At 41.4% G+C, this 21,394-nt stretch overlaps 1 protein-coding gene across 1 annotated transcript in view; it reads left to right on the forward strand.

Annotated features, from left to right (window-relative positions):
• GAN (gigaxonin) overlaps nt 1-21,394 on the forward strand; it is a 57,651-nt gene that overhangs the window by 11,344 nt on the left and 24,913 nt on the right. The window contains exon 2 of the mRNA XM_032284534.1: nt 19,594-19,708. Coding sequence (XP_032140425.1) covers nt 19,594-19,708 — 115 coding nt within the window. The remainder of the gene's footprint in view (nt 1-19,593; nt 19,709-21,394) is intronic.

The following is a 21,394-nucleotide window of genomic DNA, read 5'->3' on the forward strand; positions in this document are numbered from 1 at the left end:
AGGTTCAAGCGATTCTCCTGCCTTTGCCTCCCAAGTAGCTGGGATTACAGGTGTGAGCCATCACACCCAGCTAATTTTGTATTTTTAGTAGAGACGGGATTTCTCCATGTTGGTCAGGCTGGTCTCAAACTCCCGATATCAGGTGTTCTGCCGACCTCAGCCTCCCAAAGTGCTAGGATTGCAGGCATGAGCCACTACACCTGGCCTAGTCTGTTGCTCTTAGGCTAGAGACTCATACAGCATGTGACTGTACTGAACACTGTAGGCAATTTGTAACACAGCCATAAGTATATGTGTATCCAAACACAGAAAAAGGCACAGTAAAAATATGGTATTATAATCTCATGGGACCCCTGTTGTGTATGGTGTCCATCATGGACTGAAACGTCCTTACATGGTACATGACTGTTCTGCAGAAAAAGTATAAGGTCAGAGTTCAGGATGCTGTATATACTGCTCGCAAGTAAGGTTGAACTTTCTGCCGTAACATTTTACTGTGTAGGTGAGTATGTTTGCGGGGAGGTAGAGCAAAAGGACAGAATAAACCATCTTGCAACAGAGTTTAGCTCTTAGTTTTGAACTGTTTTAGATGGCGTGGTCAGCTCCCATGAATTTAATTTCTGATGCCAAGAAAACTGAGAGAAGAAGAGACCAAATTCTTTATTCAGAAAGAGTAGCTCCAATGAGAGAGCGTTTGTCTCAACATGACTAAAGAATTAATTGAGCAGCATTCATTTCCTTGACAACATTTTGGAAGGCACTTTCAGCTTGAAGTTGTTTGGAGAAGTTTATAGCAGTGGATTGTAAATTAAGCAGGCGCCAGAAGCAAAAATGTGGTTTTCAGACGGAGCTTAAAGATGCTAACGGGAAGTTCGTCCTGAAGCTGCCTCTCATTTATTAAAGGGACCTGGAAGGGTGTGTTGGAGGCTGTAGATTTTGTTTTCCCCTACTCCCACTATCTCCTTTGCCAAAAAAGGAAAAAGAGGGCAGTGTCTTAACACTCACTTCATGCTTTGGTGTGAACTACACAAAAAGGACAAATACAAAGACAATAATAAATTCACATAAATTCCTGCTTTCCTTTTGCATTTATTTAGGAGGTGTACTTTCTTTGAAAAGACATAGAATCTTCCCTGTAACTCTTTACGTTGGGGAAGAGAAAATGGAAAGTAAGTAAAAACATGAACTTGCTTCTGAAATGTGGAGCTCCTATAGTATTTAAAAAGTGCCACTTGTGTTCTGTAGCAAAAAAGAACCAGATAGGCCAGTTTTTAATTAGAAGGGAATCTAGTAAGAGTGCTGCCCAAAGCGGAGGGGCTTATTCTTGAGATGCTCATTTGCATGGGGTCTTAAGGTTATACGGAAAGAACCTCTTAATAGCCTCTGAAAAATAATACCAAAGTAGAAAATCTGGAACTGTTTGACAGGTTGTGGCATGAATGCCTTTCTTTTATGTACCTTTCCAGAAGGTCAGGGTGTGACCAGAACAAGGAATCAGGCTTGTTTCATTCAAGAAGAATTTTTTGGCTTCACAAGTTGCTGCATCATGATTCTAATTGTCTTTGAACTCTTAAAAGTTTTAACATGCATTTTCAAACCTTGCCTTTTAAGAGATAAATTTTATTGATTGCTATACTTTCAAAATTACATGAACTAGATTTAAATTTTTTGTTTTTTAGACAGTGTTGCTCTGTCGCCCAGGCTGGTATGCAGTGGCACGGTCTCGGCTGACCACAGCCTCCGCCTCCTGTGTTCAAGGAATTCTCCTGCCTCAGCCTCCGGAGTAGCTGGGACTTTAGGCACGCGCCACCACAACCTGGCTAATTTTTGTATTTTTAATAGAGACAGGGTTTCACCATGTTGGCCAGGATAATCTCCATCTACTGTCCTCGTGATCCGCCCGCCTCAGCCTCTCAAAGTCCTGGGAATACAGGCATGAGCTTCTGCGCCCGGCCTAAAATAGATTTTTAAAATTTAAATCTAGTTCTGCTGAGGCGGGTGGATCACTAGGATAGCAGATCGAGACCAGCCTGGCCAACATGGTGAAACCCTGTCTCTACTGAAAATATAAAACTCAGCTGGGCATGGTGGTGCATGCCTGTAATCCCAGCTACTCTGGCAACTGAGGCAGGAGAATCGCTTGAACCTGGGAGGCAGAGATTGCAGTGAGCCAAGACTGCGCCACTGTACTCCAGCCTGGGCAACAGAGCAAGACTCCATCACAAAAAAAAAAAAAAATCTTTTATATACACAAAAAGTTGGGAAATTACATGGGAGCTCAATTTATGTTGCTCTCAATTTCTGGTTCTGAATAGTATACTTAATGTATAGTATCTCAATGTAATGCCCATAGTTGTCATTTTTAATAACTGTTTTTACATCATATTACTATTTCGTATTATTTGCTTCCGAAATGCAGAAATGTCGTCTGTTTGCCGGTTTAAATTTGTAGGTTTTTGTTTTTTTGTTTTTGTTTTTTTGTGTGTGTGTGTGAATGATGACACCATAAACAAATCAGAAGAAGAGTTTGGATTATTTTTGTATTTTTTGTGAGTACAGGTAAACCTACTTTGGAGGCTATATCCCAGGTCTGAAGATAGAAACAGATTTGTTATTTGTTATATGAAGCCAGGTTACTGTCCATTAAAACTGTCTTATCATATAAAGATCCTGGCAGTGTGTATCTTATTTATTTTTTTAGATCTGTGACCATTACTTCATCAGTTTTGGAAATGATTTCTCAAAAATTGTTATTTCATGTATCTGTTAGCCTGGATTTTAAAATGTAGGATGCTTACTGTTGTAAAAATGTTCAGAGCAGGGATTGGCAGACATTTTCTTTGAAGGGTCAGAAATATTTTGTGCTTTACAAGCCACTTGGGGTCTTGGTCACATATTCTTTGTTTTTGTTTTAATGACATTTTAAAAACACAACTATTTCTATCTCCATGGCTAAACAGGCAGCAAGTTGTAATTTGTCCACCTTTCATCTGCAGTATTAGGTTTTTTAAAATGTGGACATAGAGACTTATAACTCTGAAGATGATTTTTAAAATGCTAATTAGATGTAATGATGATTTACATGCCAGTCTTCTGTAAAGCAAATATCGACAATCAAGGCCTATCCTCCCTGGCTCTCTCATCTCCTGTTCCCCTACCCATATTCTCTTGTTTATTCTCTTCCTTCTCCTCTATATTTTTTCCTTCTCCTGGCTTCTTTTCCCCAGCAGAAAAGTCTTTGCTCATCTTTCCCGGTGCGTGGCATGTAGCTATGCAAATGTTGAACAGATGCATCTGTTAAAAACAAACAGAGGGAGCATAGATTCATTCAGGGCAACTAGAATCTGTGTTCCTGGGTTGTAGTCCTCAAATGTGGCCACATAAACTCTGTACTTACATTGAAAAAGAGAAAAAAAAAGCTGGGCGCGGTGGCTCAAGCCTGTAATCCCAGCACTTTGGGAGGCCGAGGCGGGTGGATCATGAGGTCAAGAGATCTTGACCATCCTGGACAACATGGTGAAACCCTGTCTCTACTAAAAATACAAAAAATTAGCTGGGCATGGTGGTGCGTGCCTGTAATCCCAGCTACTCAGGAGGCTGAGGCAGGAGAATTGCCTGAACCCAGGAGGCGGAGGTTGCGGTGAGCCGAGATCGCGCCATTGCACTCCAGCCTGGGTAACATGAGTGAAACTCCGTCTCAAAAAAAAAAAAAAAGAGAAAAAAAAGCAAACAGGCTCTGCATACTCTTCTATTGAGTGCATAATGTCCTTGGCTTTGCAGCTAGGCTTCTTGAAAGAACAGTTTCTCTTTACCTTGTGCACGGTCTCAGCTCCTTTAGGCTCCTGTCTTATCATATCACTCCATCAAAACTGTTATTTAAAAATTGTAACGTATAATTGCCAAATCAAGTGAAAAGTTAAGTGTTTACCTTGACCTGGGTCTCTCCACACTTCTACAGCACCTTTTGTCCCATGTCCCTACACCCTGCTTTTCTGGCCCTCCTTTCCATCTTTCCCTATACCTTGATTAGGCGTAAGATTCCATCCTCACCCTGCACTCTCTCCCATGGCGATCTCATCTTCTCTAGAGATGCTGCTGCCTTGAGCTCTCTCCTGAGTCCCAGACCCGCTGATACCAAGCCCACTACATGGCCACCTTAAACCCAGTCAGACTAGCTCCCTCCCCCCACCAGTGGGCTGTCCTCCATTGGCTATGTCGATTAATATACTGTGAGACTCGTGAGGAGAAATCTAGGAGGCAGCAGAGATACCACCACCTTCCTCACTCTCAGCATCTAAGTGATGCCCAGACCTCTCGTTTCTACCTCTCAGATCTCTGGAATCTGTTTTCTCTTCACCGTCGCCTCTGGCCCTGCCCCTGCTCAAGTGCCAGCGTCCATCAGTTCTGACTTGTGGTAGGACCTCTCACTGGGCCGTCTGCCTCCCCGCTCAGCCCCCCCATCAGTCTCTACACTGCTGCCGCCAGAGTGATGTTTCTAGAATGTAATTGGATAATGTTTAAAGCTCTAATGTCTCCAGAGACATGGCTGATTCAGTGCTGGGGCAGGAAAAAGACACCAAGAGGCTGGAGCATTTTGTGCCAAGAAGCACAGAGGAGCTCAGAAGACAGAGGCTTTGCACAGGGCATGGGAGCCACCCACAAGGGACTCCCAGAGGCCAATACTTCAGGAGCGTTAGCAAGAAAATAACAAAAATACTGGATTCTACTCCAGATACTAAGGTCAACACCCATGTGTCTGTGGATGGGTAAGTAAATGGATGAATAAACTAATAAATGGAGGAGAGGAGATGGGTCTTTCCTTAAAAGAATTTCAGTTCATATATGTAGAAGGAATAGAGGATAGAAATCGTCATTGAAATACCACAGTTATTGTTGCAGACAAGATCTACTGATGGCTACAAAAAGGGTGAGATTTCGAGGAGAAAAAGATACTTATGTATTCTCAAATTATCTTCTATGATATATTTATTAATTACAAAGGGAAAAATTATAACTTAACAGTGGAGAAATCCAACAGGCACCACCTTAACCAAGTGACCAAGATTAAATCATTGGTAACAAGACATAACAATGTCCTGTTGTCCCTGATAGGATACAGATAAGGGTACAAAATCATTTCTGTAGTATGCCTGCTAAAAATGAATAACCTCAGGGGAATTAAAAGAAATTAAACAAGATAGGCATGGTGGCTGACGCCTGCAATCCTGGCAGGTGTGAGATGAAGCAGGAAGATTGCTTAATCCCAGGTGTCTAGACCAGCTTGGGTAACATAGCAAGACCCCATCTGTACAAAATCTTTCAAAATCAGCCAGGCATGGTGGTGTACACTTGTATTCCCAGCTATTCTGAAGGCTGAGGGAGGAGGATCACTTGAGAATGGAAGTTTGAGCCTGCAGTGAGCTGTGCTCGCAGCACTGTACTCTACCCTGGGCAACAAAGACCCTGTCTCAAGAGAAAAAAAAAAAAAAAAAAAAGACAGAAATCCAAGTTGAGGGACGAGATGCAAATAATTGACCAGGGCTCATCGAAGTGTTAGGGTCATGAAAGACAAGGAAGGAAGGACGAACTGTCAGAGGTTAGAGACATGACAACTAACTGCTGCAGGTTGGGACGGTAGATTGGATCCCAAATCCCAGAACAGAGAAAGGAGACCACAGGGTAGAGTGGTGGTAAACGAGTAAAGTACTTCTGTACCCATATTAATTTCTGAATTTGGATAAGTAGGGTGCAAAGGAATTCAATAGTTTTTAAAAACTTTTTTTTTTAATCTAACATTGTTTCAAAATCAATAGGTGAGAGAAAGAAAACCAAATTCCTAAGCAGTGGCTTCAATATGTCAGAAGAACAAAGAGAAGGCTTGGACATACTGTCCTGAAAGAAAGCTCATGGAAGGCTGGGTGTGGTCGCTCACACCTGTAATTCCAGAACTTTGGGAGGCCAAGGCAGGTGGATCACCTGAGGTTGGGAGTTCAAGACCAGTGTGACCAACATGGAGAAACCCTGTCTCTACTAAAAATACAAAATTAGCCAGGTGTGGTGGCACATGCCTGTAAGCACAGCTACTTGGAAGGCTAAGTCCAGAGAATTGCGTGAACTCGGGAGGCAGAGGTTCTAGTGAGCTGAGATTGCACCACTGCACTCCAGCCTGGGTGACAGAGCAAGACTCTGTCTTGGGAGCGGGGGCGGTGTGGGGAGGGTGTGGGGAAGAAATATCCACTAGGTTGATCTATTTTCTCTTTATAATTAATAATTTGTGGAAGCAACACTTTGAGATTATGTAAATATCCCATTCCTCATTAACTTGCGTTCTACCAGTTTTAGCATCCACCATCCTTTCTGAATATATTAGGTGGGCTCTGAAATTTTAAGCAGGTGGGTAAACAATAGTGCCATTTAGTAGTTAGAAACAACTGGGGAGGAATAGGCTTTGATCAGGCTATGGAGAAAAAGATTTATGGAACACAATGGGTGCTTTATATCATGAAACATAATGCTATAGGCTCACATGACTGGAAGAAAATCCAAACTAGAAATGATTCATAGCATTTCATTTTGTTGACATTAAGTCTTTCAGGGCTGGATGTGGTGGCTCACGCCTGTAATCCCAGCACTTTGAGAGGCTGAGGTGGGCAGATCACGAAGTCAGGACTTCGAGACCAGCCTGGCCAACATGACAAAACCCTGTGTCTACTAAAAATACAAAAAATAGCCAGGTGTGGTGGCGTATGCCTGTAATCCCGGCTACTCGGAAGGCTGAGGCAGGGGAATCGCTTGAACTCAGGAGGCGGAGGCAGCAGTGAGCCAAGATCGTGCCACTGCACTTCAGCCTGGATGACAAGAATAAGACTCTGTCTCAGTCAATAAATCAGTAGTGAAAGTTTGTCAGCTCCTCAAGGGCAGGGACTACCAACTATTTGAGATCTTATTTCTGAATTCATACTTAATACGTAATATCTCACCTGATGCAGTGAAGAGGCTAGCTGTACAAAACGAAACCACCTATCCACCAATCCAGTTTTCATTGATTTGGTTACACTTTGTAGCACTCCCTGTAGGGATGGCTGTGTTCCTGCCTGGCAGTTGTTACTTATAGTTATGCACGTCCACAATCCTGGGGTGCTCTGTGTGTCCTGTCTTCCCTGCTTCCTGTCCCCCAAACACATGCATACTCTTCAGAAGTTTCATTGCGCTGTCTTCCTATTTCATTTGTAATTCACACTTGCTGTGTTCTCCTTTCAGAAAACAATATTCTTTGAGATAAATTTCTCCTTTCTTCAAATCACATGACTCTCAAAGATACATAATTGCTATTCTCATATTTCTTCCAGATACAGATGTAATTGAACATGGTTACTCGGAGCAAAGCTAAGTACTAAATGCTACATTATATTTCCTCTTCAAAGTGGATGATGTGATAGCAAGAGGAGAATGGAAAAGTTTCCTGTGGATCTGCCTGTGTTGCAGTGTTAGGGAAAGGGAGGCTGTTGGGGAAGACTAGGACTGTGACCTCCTGGGAGTTGCTTCTGCCACCTCCATTGTGAAGGTGGGTCTGCTTCACCTTCATTACTATGTTGTTGGTTGGTAGGATGAAGGCACATGGAAAGTAAACCCTTGATATTCCTGAAAGCTTTCCTGACCTTTCACTACATTACATCTCCAGATCTTTCTAGGCAGGGCACCTGTGATGAGTAGAGAGCAGAGAAGCAGGATGAGATGGTGTGCAACAGGGTTTATTCCCAAATGAAAGCTTCCTCCTGCAGCCAGCCTTAGAGTCCAGTTCCCATTTGGATTATTGCATTGGGGACATTGAGGCAGCTGTGGATAGTGGAACATTTGAGCATTGACTTGAACTGCTGACTGCCCAGCATACCCTAGGTTGATATGGAGAAAGAGTATCCCCTTCTCACTGTAGAAAAACCAGCAGGATAGAGTGCAGAAAATCTCTCAACTGTTCAGCCAATTCATGATGTCATTCTAAATAGTGTGGTCATTTGACTTCAGAACCACATGAGAATAGTCACCAACATCATAGTATTAAGATCCACTGGTTTTCCAACCTGACTCTTTGCTCGTTTATCAAGTCAATAACTATTTTTCAGGTGCCCATTCAGTACCATTTTATTAGGTATAGGGATAGAGCAGGAAACAAAGTCCCCATTTTCATGGATATTAACATTATGCAAATGCATCTTATTAGATGGTGATAAATTCTGTGGAAAAGTAAAGCAAAGAAAGGGGGTTGGGGGCTTGTTTTAGACATGGTGGGTACCTCAGCTGCTCTTTGAAGGTGTTACTGGAGTAGAGACGTGGATCCAGGGAAGGGTTAAACTGTGTGACTGTGGGGTTTAGGACGTTCCCTGCATGGGGGAAATCAGGACAAGCTGGGAACTTTTTTAACATGCACATACTTGGACTGGATTTCATTGGCCTAGGTTGGAATCCAGGAATTTTTTTTTTTTTTTTTTTTTTTTTTTTTTTATAAAGCTCTCCTAAACATTCTGAGAAAGCGTACTGGGGAACTACTCTTAAAATCCATTCAAATGGCCGGGCAGAGTGCCTCACCCTTGTAATCCCAGCAGGGAGGCTGAGGTGGGCAGATCTCCTGAGGTCAGGAGTTCAAGACCAGCCTGGGCAACATAGTGAAACCCCATGTCTACTAAAAATACATGACTGGGCCTGGTGGCTTATACCTGTAATCCCACCACTTGAGGAGACCAAAGTGGGTGGATAACTTGAGGTCACGAGTTTAAGACCAGCCTGGCCGACATGGTGAAACCTCATCTCTACTAAAAATACAGAAATTAGCTAGGTGTGGTGGTGCACACCTGCAATCCCAGCTACTCAGGAGGCTAAGGCAGGAGAATCACTTAAATCCCGGAGACAGAGGTTGCAGTGAGCTGAGATAGCACCACTGCACTCCAGCCCGGGCGACAGAATGAGACTTCATCTAAAAAAAAAAAAAAAAAAAAAATCCATTCAAATGATGAGTCATTGTAAGATGTGTGTGAGGAAAAAAGTTTTTATGGTGAGTAAAAACCACAATATAGGTAAGAATTAGAGGCAGAGAGAAATGAGTAGAGGGAAATTAAAGGAAACAGTGAAGGAAAAGAAGGCGCATGGAGCCTCCATTGAGAATACCAAGTCCAGTTCTGAGTGCAGTGAGAGGAGGGGGGTGCCTCATGCAGCTTCCTGCATTCACTCCCCTTCCCCCCATCTTATCCCCTTGTGAGGATAAGATGTGAGTGAGGCTGAACCAGTGTGAGACTGATGGCAGTTCCCAGAGAGGTCACCAAGACCATCCTTTGCCTTCTTGCTGTCTCCTCTCCTCAGCACTCCCCTAATGTGGCTTTGTCCACTAGGAAGAGCGCCTTGGTGTTACCCTGCGTAGCTCATGGAGCTATGCAAAGGGCAGCATACCTGTAGGTCCGTGCACCCACTCCGTACCCCACTGCCTACTGAAGGGCTTCCTTAGGTTTCCCTCTGAGACCTCTGGTTGTAATCTCAGACATCTGTGGAAATGCTCTTCTTCCCTTTAGATGGAATTCTTGGATGGCAGGAACTGTGAGATAGAGGGGTTGGTGTTTTCCCACCCACAAAAGTGGGCTATAAAAGGCTTGTGTGAAATGAGGCCATCTGTTGATGGAAACATTAACTGCTAATTGATATTTCATTTAAGTTGAATGGGGACTAAAAAGATCTTTTATTTTTTATTTTTGTGTATTTATTTATTTTGAGATAGAGTTTCACTCCGTTGCCCAGGCTGAAGTGCAGTGGCATGATCACAACTCACTGCAGCCTTGACCTCCCGGGCTCAAGTGATCTTCCCAGCTCAGTCTCTTAAGTAGCTGGGACCATAGGTGTACACACCACCTCAGTTGGCTCAGTTTTTTTTCCTTTGTAGAGAGGAGCTGTCACTGTTTTGTCCAGGCTGGTCTCAAACTCCAGGGCTCAACCGATTCTCCCACCTCAGCCTCCAAAAGTGTTGGGATTGTAGGTGTGAGCCACCATGCCAACAGCTTTATTTTTTAGAGCAACTTAAGATTCACAGCAAAACCGAGAGGAAGGTACAGATATATCCCCTGTACCCTCATTCTCACCCACGCACAGCCTCCCCCATTATCAGTATCCCACACCAGGGTGATACATTTGCTATAATTCCTTAACCTACATTGGCATTTCATTGTCACTCAAAGATCGCTGTTGACATCAGAGTTCATTCTTGGTGTCATGACACGGATCCACTATTATAGTATTACTCAGAGTAGTTTCACTGGCCTAAAAATCCTCTTCCCTGAAGGTCTATTTTTGATGTGCTTTCAGGAACTCCTGAAGACAAAAAAGGAGTTGGATGGCATCTGTGAAACAAATGCCCCCCCAGGAATGTGAATGTTAGTTTGGCATAACCGGGTAAATAAAGAGGCTACACAGTCCCCACTTCACTGTTCCTGGTAGCTACACAATCTGATGTGACATGATGACATGATTCATTAGAAATGATATGAGTAATGCCCATGAATCACCCCAAATTTCTGCAAATCTTGACTTCTTGAACATTACATTCTCTTGCATTCTATTTAAATATGTGTCTTTGCTTTTATTGGAGACAAGCTTTTATGTCAGAGGGGAAGAAAAATCACTTAGACTTGTTCTCTTATTGCTGTCATGTCACATCTAAAATGATTGTTGGAAGACGACGACCAAGCCTATTATCTGGGTGGTTTGTTGTGGCATTTAGATGCATTGAACTTTTCCAGCAATTTGGAGTCAGGAAGAGGACTGTATGTACCGGTGGATGACATGTACCAGTGGATGACTTTGGCTCAATTATAGTTGCCTACAAGTTGTAGACTCCTTTCATGGAAGTAAAACTTTGAGTAATACCAACTTCTGTATTAGCTAGTAGCCAACGACTTTTCTATGTCCTTTTTTCCATGTTGTCAAGAAAAAGTAAAATGAACATTGCTTCACTTTCTGCTGTACTTTAGTAGAATGGAAAATATTTTTTAAAAGATTGGCCAAATGATGGTTGCTTGGGAAAAAAACAAACTTAGACTACAAGATCTGCGAGGGGTATATTATATAAATCCTCAAGTACTGATTGAGTTGGCCAGAGTTAAGCCTCTAAGACTCACTAGGGTAGGTCTCAGGGCTGAGTCTCTGCAGTAATTCTGTGTAGCTGGTTTTAGCAGCTGAGTCAATAAATGGTTAGGGACGGAAGAGATTGCAAATCACCTTATTTAATCTCTTCTGTTTACAGATGAGCAGACGGGGCAGAGAGGGGAAATGTCTTGCCCTAGAAGCAGAAAACAGGAAGAATGTGACACATGTGGTATTTATATTTGAACACCTGAGGTCCATTTTTATAATACTGTCATTTGTTTCTAATTTTTTAAAGAGTGTTATAAAATTCTCAAGGTGATATTTTAAGGTTGCTGTGTTTTCTAGGAGAGTTTGTAAATTGACATCATGTAATAATGAAGAAGAATATTAAGGCTTACAACAAATTTAAGACTTCACAACAAATGTGTGACCCTGTAGCCTTCTGAGGTGGGGACAAAGAACATACAAAAGGCTGATTGATCTGTAGACTCACTTAAGGAGCAAATGATCAGTTATTTACCCTTTAGCTTAGCTCTTTTTAAATGATTACTATTCATTACTCATTCATTCCAGTTCATTGACTTCTCAGTTATATGTGGCGGAGATAAAAACAAAGTGCAAGATGAGAAGATTCTAGATAAAAAAGGAAAATCTAAGGCAAAATGTTTTGGTAGGTATTAGAAAAAATGAAGAAATGTCAAAGGAAAGAAATGCAAAATGGAATAGAATAAAAACTAAAGGTGTATAGAGATTTTAAGTTGGGGGGGAAAGTGAAGACAGTAAGGGAGAATAGGAAAGGTTTGTATAGTTACTAAAGTAGAAAGGAATGGTGACCATCCCAGAAATGCGGGAGGGAAATGGCAGTGAATGGCAGAAGGCTGTGGAGCAAGCCTGCTTCACAATAGATTTGAGTGAGTCTTAGAATCCAAGATTGGAAGGGAGGCCCTTCTAGAGGCCCCGATTTCCAGCTTTCACTTCAGGTGATCATCCAGCCTGATGCTCCTGAATGTCATGTGCAGGCTGGTGATGGTCTGCAAATTGTTACCTGACCATGATCATAGAAGCACAAGAATTTAGAAACTCCTTTAGCAGTTTGACGGAGTAATTTATGTCAGTTGAATTTTGTTTATCTAGGAATTAAGTCTTATTGTATTTTACAAAACATTCAGCTGGGATTAATTGGAAATCCAAAAAAAAAAAGCATAGTATAGATAATTTGAGAAGCACTATTTAACCCCTTGCTACTCAAAGAGTGGTCTGGCTGAGTGCGGTAGCTCACGCCTGTAATCTCAACACTTTGGGAGGCTGAGGCGGGTGGATCACAAGATCAGGACTTTGAGACTAGCCTGACCAACATAGTGAAACATCGTCTCTACTAAAAATACAAAAAATTAGCTGGGTGTGGTGGCACGTGCCTTTAATCCCAGCTACTCAGGAGACTGAGGGAGGAGAATCGGAGGCGGAGGTTGCAGTGAGCCGAGATCGCACCACTGCACTCCAGCCTGGTCTACAAGTAAGGCTTCGTCTCCAGAAAAAACTGAGTAGCTGGGCTTACAGGCACGCACCACCATGCCCAGCTAATTTTATGTATTTTTAGTAGAGACGGGGTTTCACCATGTTGACCAGGATGGTCTCGATCTCTTGACCTCGTGATCCACCCGCCTCGGCCTCCCAAAGTGCTGGGATTACAGGCTTGAGCCACCGCGCCCAGCCAGAAAAAGTCTTATGTGACAGCACTTCACATTTAAACACTTGAGTATTTAAAAACCACTGTCAGTGCCAAGTTAATTGTACATGTGATCACTGAGCATCATTTTCACTTTGTAAACTGCTGGGCTAGGTTGTAAGCATACAGTGATAAGAGGGCTCCAGCCTCCAAGAACTTGGAGTTTAGTAAGGGAAATACAGAAATACCATGATGTAGACCAGAAGTTGATCATCCCATAATGTGTCATAATAAAGTTACTGATAAAGTGCTGGGGAAATTTATAATGGGAATTTATTTTTACCCCCAAAGAGGTAAGGATAGAGGGGCAACCTGTAGCAGGATGGAGTTATCTAGAAAAACCTGTATAAGGTCAGGCACAGTGGCTCATGCCAGTAATCACAGCACTTAGGGAGGCCAAGGCAGGCGGATCACCTGAGGTTAGGAGTTCAAGACCAGCCTGACCAACATGGAGAAACCCTGTCTACTAAAAATACAAAATTAGTCGGGCGTGGTGGCACACACCTGTAATTCCAGCTACTCGGGAGGCTGAGGCAGGAGAATTGCTTGAACCCGGGAGGCAGAGGCTGTGGTGAGCCGAGATCAAGCCGTTGCACTCCAGCCTAGGTAACAAGAACGAAACTCCATCTCAAAAAAAAAAAGAAAACAAAAACCTGTATAACAGCTGGCATTAGAACTGGTCTTTCAAAGACAGGTGGGAATTGGGCAGCACAAGTGGTATTGGGGGAGGTCAAGGGCAGGACAGGATGACGGTGAAGTGTCAGGGGCAGGTGTAAGGATCTGAATTTAAACCATAATTAAAGTTTTGTTATTTAACCTTCAGATGTTTGGAGACTTCAAGTGTACAGCAATTCATTTTTTCATGGGCTTTGGAAAGAATCATATTTTATAGACGTCTGAAATGGTTCATGCTCATATTTCAGGAAGTCTTTTTGTGTTCTTAGCCATTGTCTGTCCTCTGCCAACTGCTGAGGAAAAACCTGTACTCTTTTATGTTTGTTTGTTTTAAATAGAGATGCGGTCTCGCTATATTGCCCAAGATGATCTTGAACTCCTGGGCTCAAGCAATCCTTACACCTTGGCCTTACAAAGTGCTGGGATTACAGGCATGAGCCACTGTGCCTGGCCAAAACCTGTATTCTTTAAAAGCAATCATCTTTCATTGTGAAAACATATGAGAGTAGAATAATCTTAAAAAAAAAAAAAACAAACGCATCCAGTCACATGAGTCAAAAATAAAGATAAAACAATAGAAGGGCTCCTTGGAGCCTTTTCCCTGATGGCCTAGTTTCCCTCATCCTACCATCATCTGCAAGACGTATGCAAAGTACAGCTAGCTCTTGTTTAAACATGGGTTACTTTAAAATAAGAACTCTAATTCTAGCTTGAAGCTCCTCTATCTGAACATGTTTTGGAGATACCTCTTCTAAATATGTTAGTGGCTGTTAGTATCTATCTAGTTCTAGTCAGGAGAAAGAAACCACACAACAGTTTGAACAAAGAAAATTTAACGTAAAGAATTATTAACTACAGCAGTAGATTGGAGTAATGAGAGATGGGCCAGTAAGAAGTAAAGAAAAATCTAAAAAATGCAGGAATAGATGTATAGAGCATCTCCTACCCCATTGCTGACTTATTAGGGCACACCATGGCTCACTGAATGGCAGAAAAGCCACACTGTGGAACTAGCTAGGAATCTGTCTTCTACCGGTCCATGGCATTATGATTGGGCCACACAGCAGGAGGTGAGCCCCTGGCAAGCAAGCATTCCCGCTTGAGCTCCGCCTCCTGTCACGTGTCAGATCAGCGGTGGTATTAGATCCTCACAGGAGCGTGAACCCTGTTGTGAACTGGGCACTCGAGGGATCTGGATTGCACACTCCTTGTGAGAATCTAATGTCTGATTATCTGAGGTGGAGCAGTTTCATCCTAAAGCCATCCCCTCACTCCCATCTGTGAAAAAATTGTCTTCCACGAAACCAGTCCCTGGTGTAAAAAAGGTTGAGGACCGCTGCTCTAAGATGCCTGAGAAAGCTATTCATGGGAAGGTGCTTGATGGAGGCTCTGGGGAAAACTTCAGGGTGTGGTTGCATCTGTGTGCTGTGAGAACCTGGTGCTGGGAGGGAAGACTGCCTGGCAGGAGCCACATCTCTTCACTAGGACCAGCAAGCAAAAGTTTCACATCCTGTAGTGTCTTTCCGGTGCCTTTACCTGAAGCTTAACATAATGCCAGTTGACAAAGGAAAATGGTTTAAAAAGATCAGATCCATTTTTACAAAGCAAGCAAAAAAGGGTGAATTTGGAGCTGAGAGGCTGTAAACGTAGATAACCAGCAAAGTGACTGAGAAATACAAATAATCATGGCATTCTAAGTGAAGACATATCAGTTGCCAAAAAGATTATATGATGCATTTCAAAGCCAGATATTTTAGTATTCTCACCACTTACACTGTATTCTCTCTTGGTGGAGAATTGACTCAAATTCTCTCCTTCACTTTTAATAAAAGTATCAGGCAAATAGATATACCTAGAGGACAGCTGGTAGAAATGAAGGACCTTTTGAGTAAAACCGTTAGTTCACTAGAAACTGTATAGGCAGGAATAGTAGATAGGAAATACAGGGAGGAAAGAAAGCTGTCTAAATATCCTCTGTATACTGTCATACAGTAAAATCTACAAGGGCCTTCTGCTGGTACATAGCTGTCATCCCAGGATCATCCTTCACCCTTATTCTGCATTCCTTTCACTCCTTCCTGTGTTAGATTGTGTCTTGTTAGTATCCAGAATCTTCCACTTTCTTGATTTATTCCTTAGTTTTGTTGGGGCACATTTTCTAACACTATCCTGAGAAGGGTTGCTTGGGAAGCAAATTGTTTTGTGACTTCATGTAGCTGAAAATGTCTTTGTTCCCTCCTGCCGCTTGATAGATAGTTTGGTAGGTTATAAAAATCTAGGTCTGAAATGATTTTCTTCAAGAATTTTAAACTCATTTCTTCTGTGTTATTTAAGTTTCATTTACAAGTATGAAGCCGTTCTGATTCTTGATCCTTTCCATATAATCCATTTTTGTTTCTGAAAGCTTCTAAGAATTTTTTTTTTCCAGTATCCTGAATTATGATGATGATGTGCTCTGGAGTGGATCTATTTTCATGCGTTGTTGAGAGTACCTCCTTAGTAGTCTTATCTTTTTGGGGGGGACATTCCTTTTTTTCAGATGTTGAACTGTCTGGACTGATCTTCTAGTTTTCTTAACTCGTTTCTCCTATTTTCTTTTTTAAAAAAATAATAAATTAAAAAAAAATAAAGATGGGCTCTGACTGTGTTGCCCAGTCTGCTCTTGAACACCTGGGCTCCAGCAATCTTCCCAAAGCACTGGGGTTATAGGCATGAGCCATGTGCTCAGCCATCTATCATATTTTCTGCCTTTGTCTTTTTGCTGTTTTTTTTTTAGGAGAGTTCCTCAATTTTTTATCTTGACCCTATGTTAAAAAAAATTTTTTTTTTTACAATCCTTAGCATTTTTTTGATGGCCTATCATGGATGTTTCTTTTTATATCATCCTACTCTTGTTTTATGTACACAATATCCTGTCTTTTCCTCTGGGAAGATTAAGATGAATTTTTCTTTTTTCCTTGAACTTTACATTTTAGCACAATCTTTACTTCCTTTAAGTTACCTTTTTTCCTATCAGCCTTAGTCCTGTCTTTTATCGTCGTTAAATATCTAATGAGTCCTGTTTGCTCAATTTTAGAGCAGTGCTCTAAAACAGTTTCTTAACCAGTGTGCCACAAATACATGTTGCCATTGAATGAAGATACTGATGGTGTCAGTCCCCAGAGCAGCTGAGCAGCATCTAAAGAGTCTGGGGGCCCTGTCCAGCCCTGAGCCTACAGGCACCCTCTGTTTAGCACAGAGTAATACTATAGATTCTGTGTGTGATGTGACATGAGAAAGTTTTAGAAATATTGCTTCAAAATGTGCAGGAAGTTTAGAGCCCTGTAGATTAGATTTGTTGAGCTCAGGCTTTGCTGTTGTGAGATCAAACGGGGTCAGTTTCTTAGGGCAGATTGATGTCTCTGCCCTTGGGTCTGTACCTTTGGGCTTATCAAGTCCTCCAGAAGTCTTTGCTTCTTGCTTGGAAGATACGTTCTGGCTTTCAGCATTTCAGGAGCAGAGTTGGGAGAAAAAGATGAATGGTCCAGCATTCAGTATGTAAACATTCAGTCAACCCTCCCAATTACAATATACCTACTCTCAAATGTGCCTGGTGCTCTCCTGTCCAGAGACTCTCAGTTGTATACTCTTCAAAATAAAAGTCATTTGTCTTCCACTGGAATTAGGAAGAGTCTTACTAAGCTTTGCAGGGAAGATGTATGTACATGTGGAGAGAGATTCCAGAAATTCAACTGTTTCCTAAGATTTTGTTAACAGTTCTATTTTTAACTTATCTTTCAACCCCTGCCCCACCATAACCCCATCGTCACCTACCCTGTACTGCCAATTTCCCGGAGCCTTTGGGGGAGTCTTCAGTCCAATTTAGGTTGAGTCTCGGCTTTGCTTACTGCTTAATTAGGATTAAGCTTCCTCAGATACTCCAAGTCAATTACATTGTCTGTTTTTTAGCATATGAAATTTCATTGACCAGAGGTGGTGGCTCATGCCTATAAGCCCAGCACTTTGGGAGGCTGAGGCAGGTGGATCACTTCAGTTTAGGGATTCAAAACCAGCCTGGGCAACATGGTAAAATAATGTTTCTACAAAAATTCCAAAAATTAGCTGGATGTGGTTCTGTGCGCCTGTAGTCCCAGCTACTTGGGAGGCTGAGGCAGGAGCATTGCTTTATTATAGAAGTCTGAATGCAAATAATGAGTTTAAATATTTGTTTCTAAGAACTCCCTGTAACTGTCACTACTTGGATACTAGTATTTGAAGATGTGCTTTTCTTTTCTTAGAAAACGTGGTTATTAGGTAGCAGGTAACATGATGTCAATCCTGAGATTTAACAGAGTTGTAATTCATACCAACAGCATGTTTCAAAGCTATTTTAAAATTTCATTTGAATATTTTTTTTAAAAAACTTTAAATTCTTTTAGTAAAAAATATGAGAATATCTAGGTCTAAGTTATTAAATAAGACACAAAAAGTATTGATGAAAATTTGTTCTTCAAATTCTTCATCACTTTAAGACATCTTTTTAAAGTTTTTTAAAAGGCTTTTTTTTTTTTTAAGTTTTCAAAAAGGCACTTTTTGAAAAGTTCATGTCTGTTAAAGGATTAGTATCACAAATATATAAAGAACGCCTACACCTCAATATGAGAAGGACAATTAGTAAAAAATGAATGAATAAGAGACACAACTAATGTTTTGCAGAAGGGGAAATATGTGGCCACAGATATACAAAGAAAGAGATGTTCAGCACCTGAGTAGTAAGAGAATGCAGATGACAACCACAGTGAGCTACCATATTTCACTTACTCGATCCATATTTCACTTATTCGATTGGCAAAACTTAAGAAATGTGACAGATTGAAATATTGTAGCGTTTATGAATCCACAAATGCCCTTACACTTACATAGTATATGAGGCTGTAAACTGCACCACCTACTATGTAGAATAAGTTAGTATAATTCTATTCCCAGGAGTAGACCCAAGGGAAATTAGGCACAAGAATTGCTTGTTTTTGGTAGGCAGAGTCTTGCTCTGTCACCAAGGCTGAAGTACAAGCCATCATCTCAGCTCACAGCAGCCTCCGCCTCCCAGGTTCAAGCAATTCTTGTGCCTCAGCCTCCCAAGTAGCTGGGATTACAGGGGTGCACCACCACCACACCCAGCTGATTTTTGTGTTTTTAGTAGAGACAGGGTTTCACCACGTTGGCCAGGCTGGTCTTGAACTCCCGGCCTCAAGTAATCCACCCTCTTCAGCCTCCCAAAGTGCTGGGATTACAGGCGTGAGCCACTGTGCCCGGCTGAAAAATTCTTTAACTTAGTACAAAAGAGCCGTATGCAATAATAGTCATAGCATCACAATTCACAATATCAGAAACTGGGAGACAACCCCAGATGCTCATCAACAGAAAAGTGGGATGTTGCACAGCAGAAAGAACAAAAGAACCAGTGTGATGTACACACTTATGTAAAATTTTAAGTCATTTTTATAAAACAACAATACAAAATGGGTGATTAATAAATTATAAAACAACCTAAAATTTAAGATTTATATTTCATGGATGCAGTAATAAAGAAAGCAAGGAAAAATTGAGCATTGGATTTAGGATAATGATTACGTCAGTTGGTGGAAGCAGAGGAGTGGATTGGTTGGGAGGACCATTTGATTAGAAGCGGGCTGTTGACAAGGTCTTAGCTTTTGTTTTGGATGGCAGGTTTGTGGAGTCCTTGTTACATTATTGAAGATTAATTAGATAATTCAGTACGTTAAAAAATAAGCCTAAAGGGACTAGGATTTCCCAAGTGAAACATAGATTCATGGTCATGGGGATCTTAGTTCTTTGGGCATCTGTTTTGTTTTTGTTTTTTAAAAAGTACCATTTGGGATCCAGGGACCAATGTTTTGTAGTTGAAAATTATAAGAATACGTAGACCTAAAGTTAACAAGTTAAACTCAATTTTCTAGGCGGGGATTCATATACTGATAAGTATCTTATACTTTATAGAGTATTAGTACATAAATATTTATAGCTATTTCTGTTCTTTCATAGAAATTTTACATTTTTTTTCCCTTTCTTAGGACAAAGTTAAACTATAATCCTCCAAAAGATGATGGATCAACTTATAAGATTGAACTTGAAGGGATATCGGTAATGGTTATGAGAGAGATCCTGGATTACATCTTCAGTGGGCAGGTATGATGAGAAACAAAGGAAGGAAGACCTAAGTAGAGGCTTCTCAAGCTCAGGGTGAGGGTCTCCTTTCATCCATTCTATGACGAAGTAGCACTGTCATCTTCATCTTCTGTCACTGTGTGCTTTGACTGGCATCTCCTACCGTGTAGGAGTAATGGCACCCTACATGGGTTCTTCCGTGGCTCTGCCTTCTCTACTAAAAGAGAAGCAGATAAAGTAAGGTCTTAGATGCATATCCCAGTTTGTTGCTACCATTCTGAGCTCCACCTTCTCGTATGAGATATTAAAGAACATGGGATGCTGCCCTGACTGCCGTCTTTTTTGGATTTTGCTTTGGAATCCTGATCCTGTCTTGCTTTGTATCCACACGATGGGGGATACAAAACTTGTTTTTTCTCTATAGCATGGAAATAGGAAATGCTGGGGGCATTGTGGATTATTTGGTAGGAATAGAGAGTTCCTTGTAGATCATTGCCAGAGAAAGAGGATTGACACAAATGACAAGCACCTTATTGACGATGCCCTGGTCCTGTTGCCTCAATACCCACGTCCCTGCCCCGCCCCACCCCCACTCTCGCTTTCTGAGATCCCTTTCCTTTCCATGTCCACTTGAACTTCTGGAGACTTTGTGATATCCAGGGAGGAAAATGATAAATGATTAGACTTCTTTCTTTCCCTCTGCCCTCCTCCGACACCCCGTTCCCCGTGATGTGATTTCAAGCATAGCATGAGGACTCAAGAAAAATCTTCCATATGAATCAGGACTAGCTTTTTTTAAACAGAAGAGGTCAGTGCATCTTACCTTTGGCTGTGTGAGAATGCATTTCATCTTTATTCTTTCTGAGATCTTGTTCCCTACTCTGTCCTTTATTCCTTCTTCATCCCTCTTGTTTTCCCTTTCCTTTCTGTAGGGACTGTTTCTTCTACATATTTTCTGAGTGTTCTGAATGTTTTGCTTTCTTTGTCTAAATATATTCATTTTGTCCTGAGTTAACTCAGTGATTCTCATCCTTTTTGAAGTTTTTGGTTTGATTTCATGCTTTCTATCTGATCTCAACACTAGGGGGTAGGTGTGTACATGTATGATTCTTAAAAATAAATGAATTTAAATTAATTTGGGGACAGACTTAAAATAGTGGAGATACTCCATAGCATCACAAGACCAGATGTAAGACCAATCTCTGATCTAACTTGTAAGGTCAACCCAGCAGCAGTTATTAGTATTACAAGTTATAAGCCAGAAAGAGCCTATTCATGTTCAGGCTCGGATTTGAAACTTGAAACCATATTTACAGATTGACTTCTGTGATTTGTTCCCAATTTAAATTTGAAACGATAGTTGCAGTGTAAGTTATAACAAACTCCTGAATTGGCAGTTTTGTTTTATTGAAATGCGATTGTTTTTTCACGTGCCTATATCTGAAGAGTCTACAGCTGCCTGGTGTCTTGTGGCTAAATGTAATGTCATGTAAATGGAACATTTTCCCCTACCGTGGCTTACTCAACATACTACTTTCTGATTTTTGTTGCTCAGTTTCTAGGACGATTGGCAATTACACTTTTTAAAAAAATCTGGTACAAAAAATGTAAACTGTAAAAATGTTTCTTGCTGTACTCTTCATGAAGTCTCCATTGCATTTGCTAATGTGGGTGAAGTACCTGTGCTTTAGGGGAGTCCACTTGGGA

This window comes from Sapajus apella, unplaced genomic scaffold (genome assembly GCF_009761245.1).
Source record: "Sapajus apella isolate SASKATOON/1434 unplaced genomic scaffold, GSC_monkey_1.0 scaffold15, whole genome shotgun sequence".
Lineage (NCBI taxonomy): Eukaryota > Metazoa > Chordata > Mammalia > Primates > Cebidae > Sapajus > Sapajus apella.